General features: G+C 46.9%; 1 protein-coding gene across 1 annotated transcript; it reads right to left on the reverse strand.

Moving 5' to 3' along the window:
• Positions 1-16,132: 16,132 nt before the first annotated feature.
• LOC144807944 (acyl-coenzyme A diphosphatase NUDT19-like) lies at positions 16,133-17,485 on the reverse strand. The gene has a single exon (XM_078673540.1). The coding sequence runs from the start codon at positions 17,351-17,353 to the stop codon at positions 16,307-16,309; it is 1,047 nt and encodes a 348-aa protein (XP_078529666.1). The 5' UTR covers positions 17,354-17,485; the 3' UTR covers positions 16,133-16,306.
• Between the last annotated feature and the right edge of the window lie 2,692 nt (positions 17,486-20,177).

The following is a 20,177-nucleotide window of genomic DNA, read 5'->3' on the forward strand; positions in this document are numbered from 1 at the left end:
ATAATACCCCAGTTGCCTCCCTTCCGAGTGCCAGCTGAAAGATAGAAGGGATAGCGTCTTGTCTGTTAGGGGTACCCACCGGATCAAATAGTATAGCCATCTGCGTAAGGAAACAGGACCAGTGGTAATACCTAAGATTCGGCAATCCCAGGCCTCCCCTTTCCTGTGGCAAGGACATGTATTTACTGGATCTTCTGATCATTCCATATTGCCACAGGAAATTCATGAAGATAGCTTCAATTTCCTTAATACGTTTATCCTCTATTTTAAAGGGAATCGCCCGGAATTTATATAAAATATTAGGGAACATGGTCATTTTGATGACATTGGACCGCCCTATTATTGAGAGATGCAATGTATCCATTCTTTTTAAATCCACCTCCATAGATTTCATAAGGGGAGTAAAGTTATCTCTAATGATGTGCTCCGGCTGTGCATTGATCGTTACCCCCAGGTACACCACAGACTCAACGAATCTTGGATCTAATTTGATTATGTGCTTAGAGCACAGCACCTGGGTCTTTGCCTTGTTTAGACGATAACCTGAGTGTCTCCCGAATAGGCTCGTAATGCTCACTACTTCCCGCATGGCTGCCTGGGGATCGATAGTGATGACAGCCAAATCATCGGCATATGCGAGGATTTTTGTTTGAAATCCATTCGTAACTACAGGTTTTATTGCGGTGCTGTTCATTATCTGGCTTATTAACGGGTCTATGTATAACGCAAATAGAATGGGTGAGCAGGGGCACCCCTGCCTCGTCCCCCTTGTTATACAGATCTTCCCCGAGCTCTCACCCATCATTTGAATCTTAGCAGTCGGGGTGGAATACATTGCCTGAATAGCCTTCCAAAACCTTGGGCCAAACCCCCTCTCCTCAAGCCCATTCTAGAGGAAGCCCCACCTGACGCGGTCAAAAGCTTTCTCCGCATCGAGGAGGACCATCGCGACACCCCCCCTCCCCAGCAGCATGGATATCGAACAGCCTGATTGCCCTTCTGATATGGTCCGTGGTACCCCTACCGGGAATGAATCCATGCTGCCAGGGAGAGACCAAGGCCCCGATGATCCACCCCAAGCGGGTAGCCAAGATCTTAGCGTATAATTTATTATCCGCGTTTATCAAGGATATGGGCCTGTAAGAGCCTTGATTTTCCTTCGGTTTGCCCTTTTTATGGAACACCACGATGTTAGTGCTCATCCATGACTCTGGTATTACACCTGTGTTTATGATCCCATTAAACAGATCCAAAAGGAGTGGGGATGTTTAATCAGATACATATTTATATAGCTCGAGGGGTAGGCCGTCTGGGCCCGCAGCCTTCCCTATTGCAAGATCTTGTAGAGCCTCCGACAGTTCGTCTAGGGTAATGGCCTGTTCGAGGATTTCCCTGTCTCCCTGAGCCACTTCAGTTCCCATGCCTGTCAGGTCTGTCTTTGGACACTCTGTGGCTGACTCCTCCTGATACAGATCTTGGTAATACCTTCTAAAGACATTTAGAATTTCCTCTGGCTCCTCATATCTCCAACCCTGCTCTTCTGTATGTGTGATGATGTTCTTAGAAGTGAACTGTCTGATTCGGAGTGCGAGTGCCCTCCCTGCTTGTTCCCCTGTTTCATACAGCCTAGTTCTTTGTGTCTGATATTCTGCGGCTGCTTTTTTGGCTAGTTGTTTCTGTATCTCAGCTTTGATAGAACTCACTCTCTCAAGACTTTCTATACCCTGCCTCCCCTGGGATATATCCTTTCTATGCTGCCCCTCAGCGTCAGATAGGTTACGCATTAATTGTTCTCTCTCTACATTAGTCATTTTCCACTTCTGAGTAGTATAACTGGTGGTTTCCCCCCTTAGAGCAGCTTTATAGGTGTCCCAGACTACATTTCGCGATGTGCTATATCTATTTGCGTCAAAGAAAGCCTGAGACCAATTCTTGATATGTGCCACATAAGTACTATCTATTAGAAGTTTCCTATCGAAGGTCCAAGGTCTTACTTTTTTTGCCGGCCTATTAATATCCATTGTTAATATCAAAGGATTGTGGTCTGATACTATCATAGGCAGTTTACAGATTTTAGTCGTGCTCAATTCGGTGGCGGATATCATAAAATAATCAAGCCTGGAGTATTTCTGGAAAGGATGTAAGAAGTATGTGAAACCAGGGTCCCCTGGTTCAATGCTCCCCCATACATCCCTCAGCCCGTGTGATTGCATCATCGAGCATACTGCCCGATATACCCAAGGTTTACGTACGGTATATGTGGGTGCCCCACCGAAGTTTGCTGAGATATTAAAGTCCCCGCAAACTACTAGGGGGCTGGCCAACCTGTTAGTTCCTTCTCCATGCGATCAAAGATTTCAGGGTCATCGCTATTGGCACCATAGATGCAACAGAGGGTGATGCCCATATTCAGTTCACATAATGCCCACCTGCCCGTAGTATCCGACTTAAATCGTTTGGCTCCCCCCAAACCCAGCTTACTTATAATAGCCACCCCCCTAATAGTAGACGTTTGGGAGGAGCAAGGGAGAATCTCAAACCCTTTTAAATTTAACCAATGCTTTTTCTTCCAGGGCAGGTGGGTCTCTTGTATACATAGGATATCGACCTCTATTGATTTTACAAACTCTTCCATTCTGCCCCTTTTTTTTCCAGTCATTTAATCCATCTATGTTCAGAGAGCAAATGCTGAGCTTAGGCATGCTTCTGTCTTAAATATCGTCTCCTCTTCAACCGATCAATAAACATGCTGGATACATATTTGGAATACTGATCTTGTTTCATTTTTACAATTACATTAGTGTCACAAACTCTCTTTTTTTTGCATTTACACCCCCCCACCACCACCCAACCCCCACCCCCCTGCCCATTCCCCCCTTCAACCTGCCACCCCCCGCCCTTAGCCCCCTGACCCCCCCATAACCATGCACCCTCCCTTGTGAGGCGCTCATACTAAGTCTGTGCATATGATGGGTGCAATATAGCAGTGAGGACTCCATAAGTTACCGCTTAATTCCGAGGCCTCATAAACCTTATACAATAGAAAGAGTGATCAGCAACCCCTTACAGAGCCTTTAAGACTTTATACCTCGTGCGCATTACTTATACTTATACTTATGCTTGTACTTAAACACCAATGACCACCCTGGAAATATTCAGAAACTGAGTAAATACAGACTAAGGATGAAAAGAAGGAAATAAAAGCAAGAAAGGAGAATTTATGCAGAGCCAGATTGTTTATCCAAAGTGTCCAGATACTCCTGCGCCTTGATTTCTGACGCGAAGTATTGTGTCCTCCCTTCATGAATTATTTTAAGCTGAGCAGGATTTATGAGGTATGCCTGCATTTTCTTGTCCTGAAAGGGCTTAATCAGTTGTCGTAGTCTCCAGCGCCTTTCGACCGTAGTGTGACAAAAATCCGGTCTGACAAAAAATGAGACCCCCTCAATCGTTCTTTTAGCTTCAGGTCTAGTCTTTTCAGCGATAGATTGTCTCAGGACAAAGTTCCCCAGGAAAATTAAAATTGCCCTGGGTTTGTCGCCTTCCCTCGCCTAAGGGCGTGTTTTGAAGGGGGTTCTATGCGCCCTCTGTATTTCGGTGGCCCAACACCAGCTGGTCAGTTTGGGGAAAGCCTGTTCGAAAAGTTTAATGACATAAGCTCTTGCATCTGATCCCTCTGTGCCCTCAGGTATCCCTAAAACCCTTAAGTTATTCCTCCTGAGCCTATTTTTCAAGTCCTCTAGCTTCCATTGGATGTCCGAGGCTTGGGCTCCGTAAGATTCACCCTTGCTGGTGGCAGCGGCAGCCTCTGCTTCTGTTGAAATTACCATTTTTTCCAAGTTCAACACTCTGTCCCCCACATTGACGCATGCCTTTGATAGTTTTCTTACTACGTCCTTCATCTTCCTCATCGCCGCTTGGGCCTTACGGTTGTCCTGCCTGGTCTCTTCCCGATGTGCAATAATTTCCTGATGGATTGCTTCCAGCATTGACATCTGAGTAGATTCTTGATTAGATTCATGATCGGGGGACCCTAGTAACATCGTTGCGGATGACCAGCTTAGACCTCTTTGTGTCTGTTCATGGCCTTTCGGAGGGACAGCAGATTTTACTGCAGTTGGCGGGTGGTCCTCCTCTGGGTCACTTTCTGATTCTGGATTACTCTCATCTATGCCGGAGCTATGTTCCTCATCTTCTTCCGACCAGTCAGCCTCCTCTGTCACTGAGAAAAAACACTCGCTGGGAGCTTTCTCCCTTTCTATTTCAGGGGCCATGCTCACTGGGGGTTTAGAATTTCCGCTGACCCCCTCGAGAGAATTGTCCAGGTCCTGAATCTTAGGGTTCTTAATCAGCTTTGTTATGAGCACAGGGGTGGCGTTTGCTAGGCTAACACTCTCTTCTCCATCACCCATACCCCCAGAGCCAGCGTTTTGGGACGCCGTAGCCAAGTTTACGTTTAAGATATTGCCGTCTACTCCTGGAGGAGTACCATTAGACCCAGAAGTAAGGCTAGGGGTGCCTTCTTCATGCAGGGAGGATTGGTATACTGTACTGGCTTCTATGCCCCCTGGAACTGCTAAGCCAGCGGGAATGCTCCAACTGGCCTCCATTTGACAAGCAACCACACACTCCCCCGTTTCCACAGCCTCTGCCTCAGTCTCTGTTACTTTGACCCCCTTCTCCTTACCGCCACGGGTGAAGATCTCTGCAATGCTGGTGTTTGCGGTCGCTTGCCGGGTCCTGACCACGTGCGGTTTGCTTTTCTTATGAGGGTCCTGAGAGGGTGTTTGTACCTTCCCTTTCCCCGCGGTCTCAGTCACCGCTCCTGTGCCGGTATTTCCGTTTATTGCTCCGGGGGGGTATGCGTGTTCATTGCCAGTCTTCTTTTTCAGGGTTGGTTTCCCACCTGTGTTTGCTTTGGGGGCCATTTTCCCCGACAACTGCTGCAGCTCCCTTGATCCACTCTCGGAACTCCGTAGCCTCCGCTTGCTCCGCTTGCTGTGTTTCGCGCTGCCTCCGAGCTCCGCCCTGAGCTCTACCTCCAGCACTCCTGCGCAACTCCGCCCCTTGCCTCCGCAAACGCCGCCAGAGAGCCCGCAGACAGGAGAAAGGAGAGCCCCAATCAGAGCCGCCACCTCACGGAGCCAGCACGGCGACCCCCGCAGTATCACCCGGTAGGTAAGCGCTGCATACATCGGATTTCAGAGGCTCCTGCACGGTCGCTGAATGTTGATCTCCTCGAGGCTAACCGTCCGTGTTCATGTCCTCACTGCTTACTGCATCTCAGCCGCAACTACGCGGCCGCCATCTTGCCCCTCAAGTGGGAGAACTGTCGTGATATATAAACATTCCAAATATACAATTAGGGAAGAAAAAAACAATTCCATAGCAGCTAACATACAGATGTTCAAAAGGCATTAAAACCAACCAATATATGACTCCTTGACTTCAAAAAAACATTTTACCCTTGGAGATTACTTTCTATCTGATGTATATATTTCCAGACTAAGCTAAATTTCCTGATAGCTCCCACCCGTTTCCCGTATACTTCTTCAAAAGATCTTACTCGGGAGGAGGAGCTTAGTGCGCACCCAAGATGGTCGCGTGAGCTCAGAGCTCCCGGACCTTCGCCACCTCCATCGACTATCCTGCAACTAATCCTGATTTGGACGACGGGCTTTTGTGGTCGAGAACCTGCTGATCACTTATCCGTTTGCGAATTTTGATTTGGTCTCCGGGAACCGAAGATATGGATTTTTGAATATTTGCGGCCTGCTCCATGGCACTGCCCCGGGCTTGCCTACTCTGCCAGCCGGGTAGTAATTGAATAACAACGGCCTGCGCTAACCTCCCTTGCCCGGTCTTCTACTTTCAGTTTCGATTCTGACGATCCTACGTCATTGACCTTGCCTTGGTCGCCCTGGTTGTTTGCTTCACTCAACTATTCGCAACATCGCTCGGAGATCCGGACTTTCATTGCTCCTTGCCTAGTGACTGGTCCTCACTTTATTCTCTGAGCTTCTGCGGGCACATCGAGTGTAGCCATTTTCACTAGGTCTCAGAATACCCTCCGGGGCACACGACCTAAGATGGCCACCAAGCCTGAAGCAGAGAGGCGCAAGACCAGACCGGCAGCTCGAGGAGGTTCTGTCCAATCCAACGTCATGGACCGATATACCCTCACTAAGAGCTCTCCGAGCGGAATGGCTAAACCCCCGGCCGGCATTGAGGACGAATCCCTGCTGGGTGATGACCCGTCGTTGAAAGACGTCATATGCGCCCTTGCCGGGATGAAGGCCGCGATGGGACAACAGTATGAGGCCCTAACCCACAAGCTGGACACTGTTGCCATAGATGTCACTCTGATCAGGGCGGATCTTGCAAAAACCAACGAAAAGGTCAAGTCTCTCGACCTGAAGACTACTAGTCTTATCACCGACGTCTCTGACCTACAGACGGAGGTCGGTAATCTGAGATCCGCCCGTGACTATCTCTCCCGTCGCTTGGACGATTTTGAGGGCCGAGCACGACGGAACAACGTCCGACTGGTCGGTGTCCCGGAGAAGACGGAATCGTCAGCTGTGGACCTACTGGTGGAGGACCTTGTCCTAAATCATTTAGCGCCCAAGGGCCTGAGCAAGTTTTTTGCAGTAGATTGGGCCCAGCGTGTCCCGGGTGGCCCGCCCAAGCTGGGTGCCTCTCCGCGCCCCATCATTGCGCGGATTTTCAACTTTCGTGACAGAGATGCGATACTGCAGGCTTCCCGCACATCAGGCCCCACGGAATATGAGAACGCTGCGGTCAGCTTTTACCCGGACTTCACCCAACAAGTCCAGAAGCAGCGGCTGGGATTTCAAGGAGTGAAGAAGAGACTGAGAGACAGCGACATGAAATATGCCATGCTTTTCCCGGCTCGATTGCGTATCATCCACAACGATAGAACATTTTTCTTTGACCATCCTGAAGCGGCTAATGACTGGTTGGACTCGCTGCCTACGGGACGAGGGCGATTTGAACAATCGGAACCTTCCGGTGGAGCGGAGGGCGGCCCGACGGAGCAGGAATAGGGAGCGACATCGGCTCCCGGACCAACGTTTTGACTTTCGGCAGTGGTTCGATGCTATACTGATAATGATTGCTACTCCATTGTCTTACTGGGGTGTGGGTGAGGGGCGGGTGAGACTTCCTCCTCTGGGGTTCTTTTCGTAGATTAGTTGTATGTTAGGGCGACAGGCACGCTGCGAGTTGGGGTGGCTTTTGAGTCTAACGCAGGGGTGCGGGGTGGGGGGTATTATGTCGTTCTGGGGGGTTGAGAAGTTCTGGGATGTGTTTCTTTGTTTTTTTCAAGGCATAATGCTGATGATCTTCCGTGTCGTGGTGTCGCGGCTGGTGTGGGGGGGGACTTGGGGTGGACTCTGGGATGGGGTGTAGGGGACTACGGATACTGTGTTGGAACATAAATGGTCTGGGAGACAGAATTAAGCGGGGAGTGGTCTTGCAGTTACTGAGACGCTTGTCCCCTGATGTGGTTTTGCTTCAGGAAACGCACTTGCTGGGTAATACGTGCCACGCCATGAATAGGCGTGGCTATCGTCTCATTGCACACTCAGGTTTCACTTCTGGCTCCAGAGGGGTGGGCATTCTAATCCGGACCTCCCTCCCCCTCGCTGTTGACGACATTATACTTGATGATAGAGGGCGGTACGCCGCCATTGTGGGGCGTTGGGAGCGTAGGGTGGTTACATTATTTTCTGTTTACATACCCCCAGGTCTTCAAACTACGACTTATGCAGATCTGGGAAGAGTGATTCTGGGAGTCCCCGAGGGTTTGCTTGTAGTCGGGGGAGACTTTAATTCAGTAGTATCTGGGATGTGCGATCGTTACCCTCCCCGAGTTCTCGCTAAGTTCCAATCCTGGCTTGGGGACTTCATGGAGGCGCTGGGGCTGACCGATTGTTGGCGCTTACATCATCCTGGGCAACAACAGTATACCTTTCACTCTGGGGCCCACGGCAGCCTTTCGAGATTGGATTATGTTTTGATGCCCTCCTCCCAGACTTCCCGTATAGGGGAGGTGAAACATCTTGCCAGGGGTATTTCGGATCATTCCCCACTGTGGTTGGTTGTGAACGTACATGGGGGATCGGAGGGTCGAGTGGCCCCGATCAACCCATGGTACCTCCGTGATCCTAAGATTAGAGCGGAACTACTTAAAACAATTGATCAATACTTTGCCGAAAATGTGGGGTCAGTATCCTCTTCTGTCTCCTTGTGGGAGGCGTACAAAACTGTAATTCGGGGGCAGGCCCTCTCGTCGATTGGCAATGTTAAGAGATGTAGACGAGAGGAGGTTGTTCGTCTTGAGACTGAAATTACCGTTCTTGAGGGAGAGTTTGATGCTGGGGTCTCCCCTGAGAGGCTTCATCTGTTGGACCTAAAACAACATGAGTACAGAGCTCTGGTGACTGATGCAGCGAAGGAGATGAGTCGTGAACAGCAGGGACGTCTGTATGATGTGGGAGATAAGGCTGGGAAGTTGCTTGCTTGGTTGGATAGGAGAGAATGCGCGAGTCGAGTGGTTCCTGTTATAGTTGACGCGAATGGTGAAAGTATCACGGACCCTGCTGGGATTGTTGAGAGGTTCGCCGATTATTTTCGGGTAGTGTACTCCCCTGTGTCCGATAGACCGGAGCAGGACTCCCACATGCTTTTACGCGATATCTCGCTACCATGCTTGTCTGATTCAGAGAGGGACCTGCTGGAAGCTCCGCCCACGGCGGATGAAGTTGCGACCGCTATCCGTTCGATCCGCTCCGGGAAGGCCTCGGGCCCTAATGGACTCCCTATAGAACTCTACAAGCTCCGTCCGGATGTGCTGGCACCATATATGCGATCTATGTTTTTGGAATCACTGGCGGAAGGGTTTCTTCCTCCTGACCAGAGATTGGCTTCCATAGTGGTTATTCATAAAGAGGGTAAGCCACGTGACCTCTGCGAATCATACAGGCCTATTTCCCTAATAAATGCTGAACCCAAGATCCTGGCCAAGGTTCTTGCTAATCGTCTGGTGACTGTTATAGGCGATCTGGTTCATCCAGACCAGTCCGGATTTATACCACACCGCAATACGGCACTTAATCTTCGGCGCTTGCATGGAGTCCTCGCGCGAGCGGGGACATTGAGAGAGTCGGCCATCTTGGCGTCTTTGGACGCCACCATGGCGTTTGACACGATTGAATGGCCCTATCTTTGGGCAGTCCTTTCCAAATTCGGGTTTGGGCCCACCTTTATCCGTTGGGTTCGATTGCTTTATGCTGATCCCTTAGCCCAGGTAGTGGTGAATGGACGTGTCTCGGCCTCCTTTGCTCTCGGTAGAGGTACGCGCCAGGGCTGTCCTCTGTCCCCACTCTTGTTTGCCCTTGCTTTAGAGCCACTGGCGGCTTGGCTGCGATGGGAACCATCCATGAAGGGCATTCGATGGTCTCCGGAATTTGAGGACCGTGTATCTCTATATGCAGATGATATCCTTTTGTACCTCACATCGCCCCGAAAGTCGTTAATCGTCCTTTTCGACGTTTTGACTTCTTTCCGTAAGAATTCCGGCTTAGTTATAAATTGGTCTAAATCTTGCGTTTATGTTCTCTCCGGTGATACTCCTCTCCTGCCCCGTGATTGTCCTATTCCGGTGGTACTAGATGGTTTCAAATATCTGGGAATCTTTGTCACCTTGGACCCCACACTTCGGTATGAGCGCAATCTGCTGCCCCCTCTCTGACGCCTTCGGGCGGATGTCGGGACTTGGAGCAGACTCCCCCTTTCTCCCTTGGGACGAGCTGCGTTGTTTAAGATGATGTCGCTCCCCCGATTCCTTTATGTGCTTCAAAACACGCTTGATGTAGTGCCAGCGGAATATTTTCGTGAGATTGAGAGTCTACAGCGGCAATTGTTATGGGGGGGCCGTCCTCGCATCGCCCTCTCGAAGCTTACACTCCCTTGGTACGATGGCGGCATCGCTCTCCCGGACATTCGTCGCTATTACTGGGCCTCTCAATTGGGGGCCATCAACCATGGCACCTACACTCCCCCAACATTCGTCGCTATTACTGGGCCTCTCAATTGGGGGCCATCAACCATGGCACCTACACTCCCCCACTAAACCCGGCTTTTGCGATGGACAGATGGTTGCTACCCGGTGGGGACTACAATAGGGCTCTATATGCGAAATCAGCTGGCGGAACTCTTACGGGCCCCACCAAAACAGCAGTGCAGGTGTGGCGTAGAGCTACGGCGGCCACGGGATGGGCCGACAGGCCGACCCGGGCTACCCCACTATATGCTTCGGATAAACTGGGCTCCCTTTGGCAATCGAAGGGATTTGATCGGTGGGACATGATCGGGATCAGTAGGGTAGATGATGTATGGATCAAGGGCAGGGTCAAGACGTTTGAGGAATTGAAAGTTGAGTATGGGCTGAATGATAAGGAATTCTTCAGATATGCGCAAGTCCGGCATGCGGTCTTGTCTGTTTTCCCACTAGGCTCGGACGTGCCGGAGGCATCCCCGCTCGAGGATCGGATTCTGGATGGTCACGTTCCTGATAGCACGATCTCGCTAATTTATAAAAAGTTGATCAATACCAGGACTGATCTATTAGATAGTCTTCGAGGGTTGTGGACCAGAGATGGTCTAGAACTCGATGATGAGGACTGGCAGTCCGCGATTTCTTCCCCGAAGGAAGTGGCTATCCCGGCACGTCTTCGGTTCGTCCAACTAAAACGTTTGCATAGGGTGTATGTGACTGGCCCGCGTCTGGTTCGAATGGGATTTTCGATGGATGGATTGTGCAAGCGCGGATGCGGTATGGTGGCTACGTTCCTTCATATTATCTGGGAATGCCCTGCTGTGATACGTTATTGGAACCGCGTGCATGAAGTAATGAGTGAGGTCACGGGAGTGCGATTAATGCCTGAAGCGCGAAGATGCTTGTTGAATGTCTGGGAGCCGAATGACTACAATCAAGCGCAGCTCCGCTGAGCGACCTTGGGCAACATGGTTGCCAAGCGTGATATTGCCCAATTGTGGGGCGCTCAGAAGCCTCCGACGCTTCTGGGGTGGACACAAAACATGGATTGGTGCATGTTTCGAGAAAAAACTGTGTATGTTTCCCGTAGCAAACCAGGCAAGTGGGGGAAAGTGTGGACCCAATGGAACGCATACCGTGGAGATATATGTACTCCCCCAATGTCGGAATTTGATGCTGATTTGTCTTCCTCCCAACCTGACATTTCCTCCGCAGGAATATAGTTGTTTTGTATATATTTTGGTCTCCTTTCCCCCCCCTCTCTCCCCCCCCCCAATTATTGATTGCACTACTGCTTGATTCCTCTATGTACCCCCCCCACGGGCCACGTGATGACACGTTTTAATGTACTGCCTTGTTTTGTATTGTTCTTTTGTTTTCTTGTTTTAAAATCAATAAAAAGTTTTCAAAAAAAAAAAAAGATCTTACTCGTTTCGTTTTATTTTACCATTCGAGAAAGGTCGGGACCTTATCTGTTTTCCAGTTCTGGAGGATCAATGAGCGAGCCACCAAAATAGAAATTAACAAAAACATTTCCCCCCCTCTTGATAGAGCCTGGTTTAAGCTCTGTTTTAATATACCAAAGAGAACAACCTCCGGCTCCGGTTGCACATTGCTCCTGAGGGCACGACTAATTTCAGCACACATTTTTATCCAGAACTGGCTCAACCTTGAGCATTTGCAGGAAATATGCAGCCAGTCACCCTTTCCATCTGTTGGCAACGAAAACACTTATTTTCAACTTCTAGATAGATTTTATTCAAAGCGTGTGTGGTATAATAAGCTGCCCATCGGGATAAAAACGCAATCCTTTTAAAGTTAGCTGCTCTTAAGGCCTTACTGCTGTGCAAACAAATAACTTTCCACTCACTAACTGAAAGACTGGAAGACAATTCATGCTTTATTTTCTCGAGAAAATTGGTAACGAGAGGGGAATCCCCTTGATTTTGAAAAGCTCGGTACCAATTGCCTATACAATTTAGTTTTAAACACTGCAGCAAGGACCGATGATGTGCCTGTATTTCCTAAAGGTATATACTTGTTTATCAATAATCTAACCTGGAGGAAGCTAAAAAAGAGCAATCTGCTCTGCACGCCACATCTAACCTCAACCTCCTCCCAGTAGGTACCTCCTATTATAAAATGATTCATCTCTTTGAAGCCTTTTAATTCCCAAAATTTAAATTGACTATTCCGAATTTCAAGGTTCAAACTTCTGGCCTCAGTTAAACTCAGATATCCAAATCCAGAATACTGGGCCTTTTGAGAATAAAATTTCTGAAGTCTGTTGGAGAAAGCTTGAAATGTCTTATATTGTACTTTTTTGGGAGATTTTGATGTTTTTAAAAAGACCGGCAGTTGAGTTCCAGCCTCATGAACCATTTTATTTAAGAAAAAAACTATTGAAAGATCCCCTATTATCAAGCAGCCGCACTACTATATCCATAATTGCTGCTTCGTAATAGGTACGAATATGGGGGAGTGACAACCCACCCCAACTAATATCCAGTTGAAGTATTGATAATTTTAACCTTGACGTTTTTTTATTCCAAATAAATTGATGAAATAATTTTTCCAATTCACTAAAGAAAAGTAAGTTTATTTTAATTGGGATATTTAAGAACAAAAAATTAATAAGGGTAGTTTTGACATCTTTATTAAAGCAACACGTCCTACCAAAGTAAGAGGGAGAAGAATCCACTTTCCCAATAGATCTTTAATTTTGCTCAACGTTACTAGATAGTTTAACCTGAATAAATTCGCATATTGGTTGGCGACACATATTCCCAAATACCGAATCGGCTCTGTAGAATATGCTTGTAGTCTTAAATTGTCCGGGAGAAAATTACAGCAGGCATTAAACACCAATACTTCAGTTTTTTTTAAGATTTATCTTATATCCTCCAATTGCCTCGAACTCAGCAAATGCCTCCAAAATCCTATCAATATTTTGTTTTTCCGGTTTAAGATAGAGAGTATAACGTCGTCGGCAAATAGTTTTATTTTAGACATCCCCTCTATTGGAGTTTTTATATCTAAATTATCTTGAATTTTTACTAAGCGTGGGCGAACTTTGTGGATTCACGAATTCGCAATCCGCAAAATTCGCGAATTTGTGAGAATTTGCGGATTTTTTTATTTTTGCATGTTCGTGGGGCGCTTTGCGTGTTCGTGGGGCGATTTGCGTGTTCGCTGTTTTTTTTGTGCGAGAACGCAATGCGCCCTCTGGTTCATCACTGCCACCCTCTCGTTTTTTGTGCCCTTCTGCCCTCTGCCCCACTTTTTTGTGCCTTTCTGCCCCACTCGTTTTTTTTCCCTTCTGCCCTTTGCCCTACTCGTTGTTGTGCCCTTTCTGCCCTCTGCCCCACTCATTTTTGTTCCCTTCTGCCCTCTGCCCCACTCGTGGTTGTGCCCTTTCTGCCCTCTGCCCCACTCATTTTGTGCCATTCTGCCCTCTGCCCCACTCGTTGTTGTGCCCTTCTGCCCCTTGCCCCACTCATTTTTGTGCCATTCTGCCCTCTGTCCCACTCATTGTTTTGCCCTTCTGCCCTCTGCCCCACTCGTTTTTGTGCCATTCTGCCCTCTGCCCCACTCATTGTTGTGCCCTTCTGCCCTATGCCCCACTCGTTGTTGTGCCATTCTGCCCTCTGCCCCACTCGTTGTTGTGCCATTCTGCCCCACTCGTTGTTGTGCCCTTCTGCCCTCTGCCCCACTCGTTGTTGTGCCCTTTCTGGCCTCTGCCACACTCGTTGTTGTGCCCTTCTGCCCTCTGCCCCACTCCTGTTTTATTTTCGAATGGCGCCGGCAAGCTGCCAGCGCCATTCTAAAATAGTTACTAAGTTAGCTTCATCAGGAAGCACTAATAGATCAAATAAAGCAGGTGCTCGAGTTGAAGCTCGAATTCAGTTAAACTCGAGCACCTGCTTCATTTGATCTATTAGTGCTTCCTGTTGAAGCTAACTTAGTAACTATTTTAGAATGGCTCTGGCAGCTTGCCGGCGCCATTCTAAAATAGTTACAAGCTTGAACTTTTGCCCCCCGGATCCGTTCCGCTCGCGGATTGCGAATTTGCCGAAAATCCGCAAAATCCGCGAGCGGAACGGATTTTGCGCCCATGCTTAATTTTTACTGCCAGAGGTTCTATAAAGAAAGTAAATAATACTGGCGACAGGGGGGCACCCCTGCCGAGTCCCGCCTTTAACATCTATCATCTCTGCAGATTTTTAATTTATCCTGATCTGAGCGTGGGCTCCTTGATATAAATTCTGGAGCATAGAAATTATTTGCATCCGGAAACCAAATATTTCAAGGCCATAAAATAATGCATCCCAATTCACAAGGTCGAATGCCTTCTCGGCATCAACCATCTTTATTATTACAGAGGTTTGGTGGATATTAAAGTAATCAATTGCTTGAGTTAAATAGGCGGTATTTGATTATATTAACTGGCCTGCTATAAAACCAGATTGGTCAGTGTGTATTACATATTGTGTCGCAGGGGTGAATCGGTTGGCCCATATTTTCATCAGTAATTTGTAATCTGAATTTAAAAGGCTGATTGGCCTATAGGAGCCAACCTCCCTAGGATATTTGCTTTTTTTTAACAAAACTGACTATTGAAGACTCTTTAAAGGCCACTGGAACGTCCCCCTGCTTTAAAATGATTGAATAGCTCAAGCAAAAATGGTAGTAAATCTTCTGAGAAAACCTTATAAAATTCAGTCGGGAGGCCATCGTTTCCACAGGCCTTTCCTCCAGGCATTGAAATCAAAGCCCTAGAAAGAGTGGCCATTAAAGCCTCTTTTTGTCCAACAGAAAGCTGAGGGAGAGCTAGATTATCAAAATAGCCCTGAATCGCTTGTTTAGCTACCTGATAGTTATTTGGATAAAGATCCTTATAATGATCGACAATAATCTTTGGAATATCGTTTTTTTTCAGAGACTATTATCTGCGTCCCTGGCATTAACAGTTCATCTATTACCGCTGCTTCTTGCTTGACTCTAGTAGACCATGCCAAAAGTCTTCCCATCATTTGGCTTTCTTCATAAACTTCCTGCTGATATGCTCTTGAACTGCTGTTTTTTCCCATTATGAAAAACTCCCTCAATTCCTGCTTAGCCTTGGCTAAATCCTCTCTGATCCGAACGTCCCCCCCCCCCCGAAGAACTGCTCTTCACCAAAGCCACATTGACGGCTTCTTGAAGTTCTTTAACTCGATTTTTAGGCTCTCTGGCTTGTTCTGCCATAAAAGCAGTCATTTGACCTCGCACTGAAGCTTTGCCCCTATTAATCTTACAAAAACTCCCTTATCCATTCTCGTGTACTTACTATCCACTGTTGGTTGGTTAGGAGTAGTCTATCCATCTGCCACCTGAATTTTCCACTCTCCCCCAATAGTATGTCAATTTCAAATTTCACTAGAGAATGGTCAGAGAAGGAGTTATCCAAAATCTCAGTGTTCAAGCATTTCAAGGATCGTGATACCAGAAACAAATCGATCCGTGAAGCGGACTTAAATTGACTAGAATAAAAAGTGAATTGTTTAGTCATTCCATGGGCCCTTCGCCAAGGGGTCAACAAGTTGATAATCCTGCTTTATAATGTCTATCAGCTTTTTGGTCCCGGGCTTCATCTGCTTTTTTACTTAATTTAGAGTGTCTAGTTGTAGATCTTGTATAAAATTAAAGTCCCCCCCCTAGAATAATTGAGCCAACTGCTGTTCTAACTTTCTCATTAATGCTCTTAAGAGCCGCAAAGTCATTTACCACTGGTGCATATTAATTCACAAAATTCAGCATAGTGCCATCCACCTTAGCAGAAATCCAAATCCATCTGCCACATGGATCCCTTTGAATTTGTGCAATGTCCCAGTTTATTCCTCATCCAAAATAAATTGCAACCCCCCCTTACTGCAGCCTGTGCCGACCCAAAATGGGCTTTAGAGAAATCTTTTTTTTTTTTTAACAATCTATAAATCTTTATGTTAGTAGTATAGGTATGAACCTTGTTACGAACTCTGCTATAGTCTGAACAATAATATAGACAAAAGATTATCAGAACATGTTATCTTCCTTCAATCCTTAAATGCAGGTGTGCATTGATATGACTGATTATAATTGACTACAGTATTCTGTACCGTTGTTTAAGTTGACAGTAAGAGGGTGGATATGTTTGTATTTTGGCTCAATGTTCACATAGATATTCATAGTATGACGGTCCTGATGTTATATTCTGTGAAGCCTAGTCCCGCTTTTCAATAAAACATCTGGGGACAGAACAAATTCCTTCTTGCCCGTCAGATCTGGTTCTTCTGGATACAGCTCGTCTCCTGGTAAGATCTGTATGTACCGATCTGAAGTAAATATAACCAAAGGCATCCAACGTTCACATCCTTCCAAGGCACGATCAACACTAAATTGATGCAGTTCACGCAGTGAAGGTAGACGGGCCATTCTGCTTAATTCATAGCCCTGAGGTGGTGCAATCCATATCTTCTGAGACTGGAAAGTTTCAATTATTTCAGTAGGTGTTGACCACTGAAAGGAAGTAACTTCTTTCTGGTCATCAAGTGTGTGCGGCTGGTCTTGCAGACAGCATATGAAAAAGGCGGTGTCATATCTTCTGCTCATTACACTTCGTTCAGTAACTGGGGTTAGCCAGTTGGACCACTCATGCAAAGCCCAGATGTTTGGCATGCAATGCAGCTCTAGGCACATCTGTATAAATTGGGAAGGATTTTCTTGAATCCTCAGTCTCCATGCACTGAGTTGATGGTCATTGAAATGCACAGTCTCTGTAACTTCCTGACTGGGAGTTCTCTCACTGCCTTTAGGAACAACAAGCAAAATACCAGATTCTTCAAAGGTTTCTCGAATTGCACAGATGCGGAAGGCTACCTCTCCTGGAATCGGCGACCCAAACTTTGTTCTCTCTGTAGCAAATATTGGAGCTCTTGAACTGGGATGCTGTTTCACCAAACCCTGTCCAAAGTTTGGGCTCTTCTTATAATTACTAAACACATCAATCCATTCACTGGAAAAATCGGAAGAGTCTATGAGTCCACCTGGAAAAACGTGAGCGCTGGGCATGAAACTGCTTGTCTTGCTTCTCTTAAGTAGAAGCACTTCATAGTCATAGGCACTTTTCAAAGGCCAGCTGGGTCCTTTCTCCTCTAAGAGAGGTAATAGAGTCCTTTTTAAAACTGTGTTTGCCTTTCTAGCAGCTACAATCAGAGTAGCAGCTTCTCTCCAGTGCTTTAATGCTTGGTTCATTGTGGGTGGAGCAATATTCAGTAAGCCAACAGATCTCAGCTTTTATATAAGATTGTATAATATTGTATTTCCTTCCGTTTCTGGTCTTGATTCATGGGTTGGTTTGTTTGCAGCACAGAGTGAGTTCTTAATGAAACAGGTGTTGTAATACTGCTTGCCAATACTGCTTGCCCACTCGCAGTATCTGCTTTCCATGCTGAATTCAAACAGTAGTGCCTGGTGAAAGTATGGACATTCGACCATATTGCTGCGCTACAGATGTCTGTGCTAGCCACATGTCTCCAGACGGGTAGCAGGGCGGAGCGTGTGGTCGTTGGCCTCCCAGCTCAGCTACGCTTCGGGATGGTGGTTCCAGGCGTCCTCTCGTGCTCCTCGGGCTCTTCTCCTTCCGCTACTTCGCTCGTCTTCTTCACTACACTGTTCTCCTCATTGTCGCCACACTCTACTCCTCCTGGTGAATAACACACCTGCAGATTGGAAGTCCCGGGCATTTCTTCCTCCGCCTCCGTGATGTTAGAGCTTTAGAGAAATCTTTAAGAATAAAACAGATCAGGCTGATTAGTTTTAAGGTGAGTTTCCTGTAAAAATGAAATTTGGGGTGAGAATGTCGCCAACCATCTCCTCAACCCACCATATTTGTGTTTGTTCAAGACGCCATTTACATTGACCGATATAATACGGAGGTTAATAGCCATTGTTTACACTTTTGTTTAAGCCCTGAATGCCAGTAAACATACCCTTTCTTCTTGTATGACATTTGACATAATTCTGCTCCTTTTTTTCTTTTTCACCACCATCCTCCCGACGTACCTTAACCCTCCCCTGACCGTACCCGAACCCCTGTACCGCCTCCCACAACACCCCCTTCAATGTGGGGAACCCGCTCCAATCCACGCTATCCACATTTCACCCCTCCCATCTGTCTTGGGTGTCATGGACTCACACCCCTGTGTCCCTGCCAGTCCCTAAACCCCCCCCCCCGAAATGTGATCACCATTAATAGTTTAAAATTATTAGCAGGTATCACAAAACAAAAACAAAGAAGAAGGGGCACATGCACTGCCGAATAATATATCTGCCGGGCTAAAGATCCTCTTCAATCATAGAAAACCAATCTAAGGAGTATTCAGACCAGCTTACATAATGGGAAAGGGAATCCTAAACTATTCCTATTGTTGAAACTACCATATATGTTTATTCAGATACTAGCCCCTGCTGAGATCTCCTTCAAGAGAGATTGTGCTTCTTCTAGATCTGAGAACATAAACAATTTCCCTTTCAGCAAAACTCTCAACTTAGACTGCTGAGCAATTGAGGCTTGTGCACCATGAGCTTTAAATAAATGGAGAATTTTGACAAATTCTTTTCTCCTCCGGGCAGCGGCGGCAGTCATGTCCGAAAATATACGACATTTGCTTGTTTCTGTCACCGAGAACTGTCTCTGCTGAATGGCTTTCGACAGGATCCTCTCCTTGATCCGAAAATCCACAAAATTCTGCAAGATAGTTCTGGGAATGGTAGAATTGGGAAAGCGCTGGGCAGGAACTCGATGAGCCCTTGTGATAGTGAGGTCGCCCTCAAACTCTGACAGCACTTTCTGTTGAATAGATGAATTGACCCACTGAAGAGGATGGGAACCTTCTATACCTTCAGGGACCCCAACAATCCTAAGGTTTGACCTCCGCAGATGATTCTCGAGTTCCTCCAATTTATTCTCTAGAAAATTATTCTTTTTAGCCGCCTCTTTGACCTCAACCATAGCCACATTCATTTGGTCTTCTAATACAGAGATTCTGGTCTCAGCCTCCTGCAATCTACTCGGCAACGCAGAGATTGTTTCCTCAAACTTTTCCAATCTCAAATGCAGAGCAGCGATCTGCACCTGCTGATCTTTTTTTATTTCCCGTATTTCTTCTAGGATCAGGTTTAGCACATCTCGGATGTCTAACTGATACCTCCCCTCAGTTTCTGGGCTTTGGCTGGAATTTTCAGGCAGGGTATCGGTATTCAGACTCGTACTTCCCCCTTTAGAGTCCAACTGTGCCGATGGAGTTAAAAAGCCAGATGAGGCCTTAGACGGTACTCTTGTTGAGGCCTTATCTAAAGCTGTTGTAGCTGTTGTAGCTATAAGGGGTTTTAATGCCACTGGTTGTATTGCTACCGGGTTCGCTAAGGTCTCCATCAAGGCCTCACTGTTTTTATCGGCTATATCTTGCACTGTAGGTGAGTCCAGATTAGATATTTCATTTTCTACTCCATCATTCAGGGAGGCTGACGAAATGAGAGATGTTGCCAAAACTTGAACTTGAGACTGTATTTGACTCAGGCCCATCTGCTGCTGAATCCCCGGACAGTTAATTTCGGGTAATTGTTGTATTACTCCAGAGACTCTGGAAGATATTAATGCTGCTGAGACCTGTCCTACGTCTGGAATTGAAGCATTAGACGGCTTGGAGGCAATACTTGAAGTCGGGGAGGAGGATTGCGGGTTTAAGGATTTTGGGGTAGTTTTCTTTATGAACAAGGAAAAATATTTATTTTCTTTTATACCTTTTGCATCTTTCTTAAGGCTGTCTTGAGCCGGACTTGTTAAAACCACTGGGACGACCAACGCTTCGGATATAACCTTTGCCTGTTCAACCCCTAGTTCCGTAGTTTCAGCCTGCACCTGAAGTGGAGTTATCCCCCCTGTTCCTATCCTTGTCCTTGTCCTTAGCAGCCGGACGTGCGGCTTTCTTCGCGAAAGGCTTGCCTTGTTTTTACTTTAAGACGGGCCGCCACTTAAGTTTTGCTGGGTTTACCAATGATATTTACATCTTTCTGA

Source organism: Lissotriton helveticus, chromosome 1_2, assembly GCF_964261635.1.
Source record: "Lissotriton helveticus chromosome 1_2, aLisHel1.1, whole genome shotgun sequence".
Classification (NCBI taxonomy): domain Eukaryota; kingdom Metazoa; phylum Chordata; class Amphibia; order Caudata; family Salamandridae; genus Lissotriton; species Lissotriton helveticus.

Coding starts and splice junctions, on each gene's coding strand:
- LOC144807944 (XM_078673540.1), bottom strand. CDS start 17,353: ATGAACCAAGCATTAAAGCACTGGAGAGAAGCTGCTACTCTGATTGTA.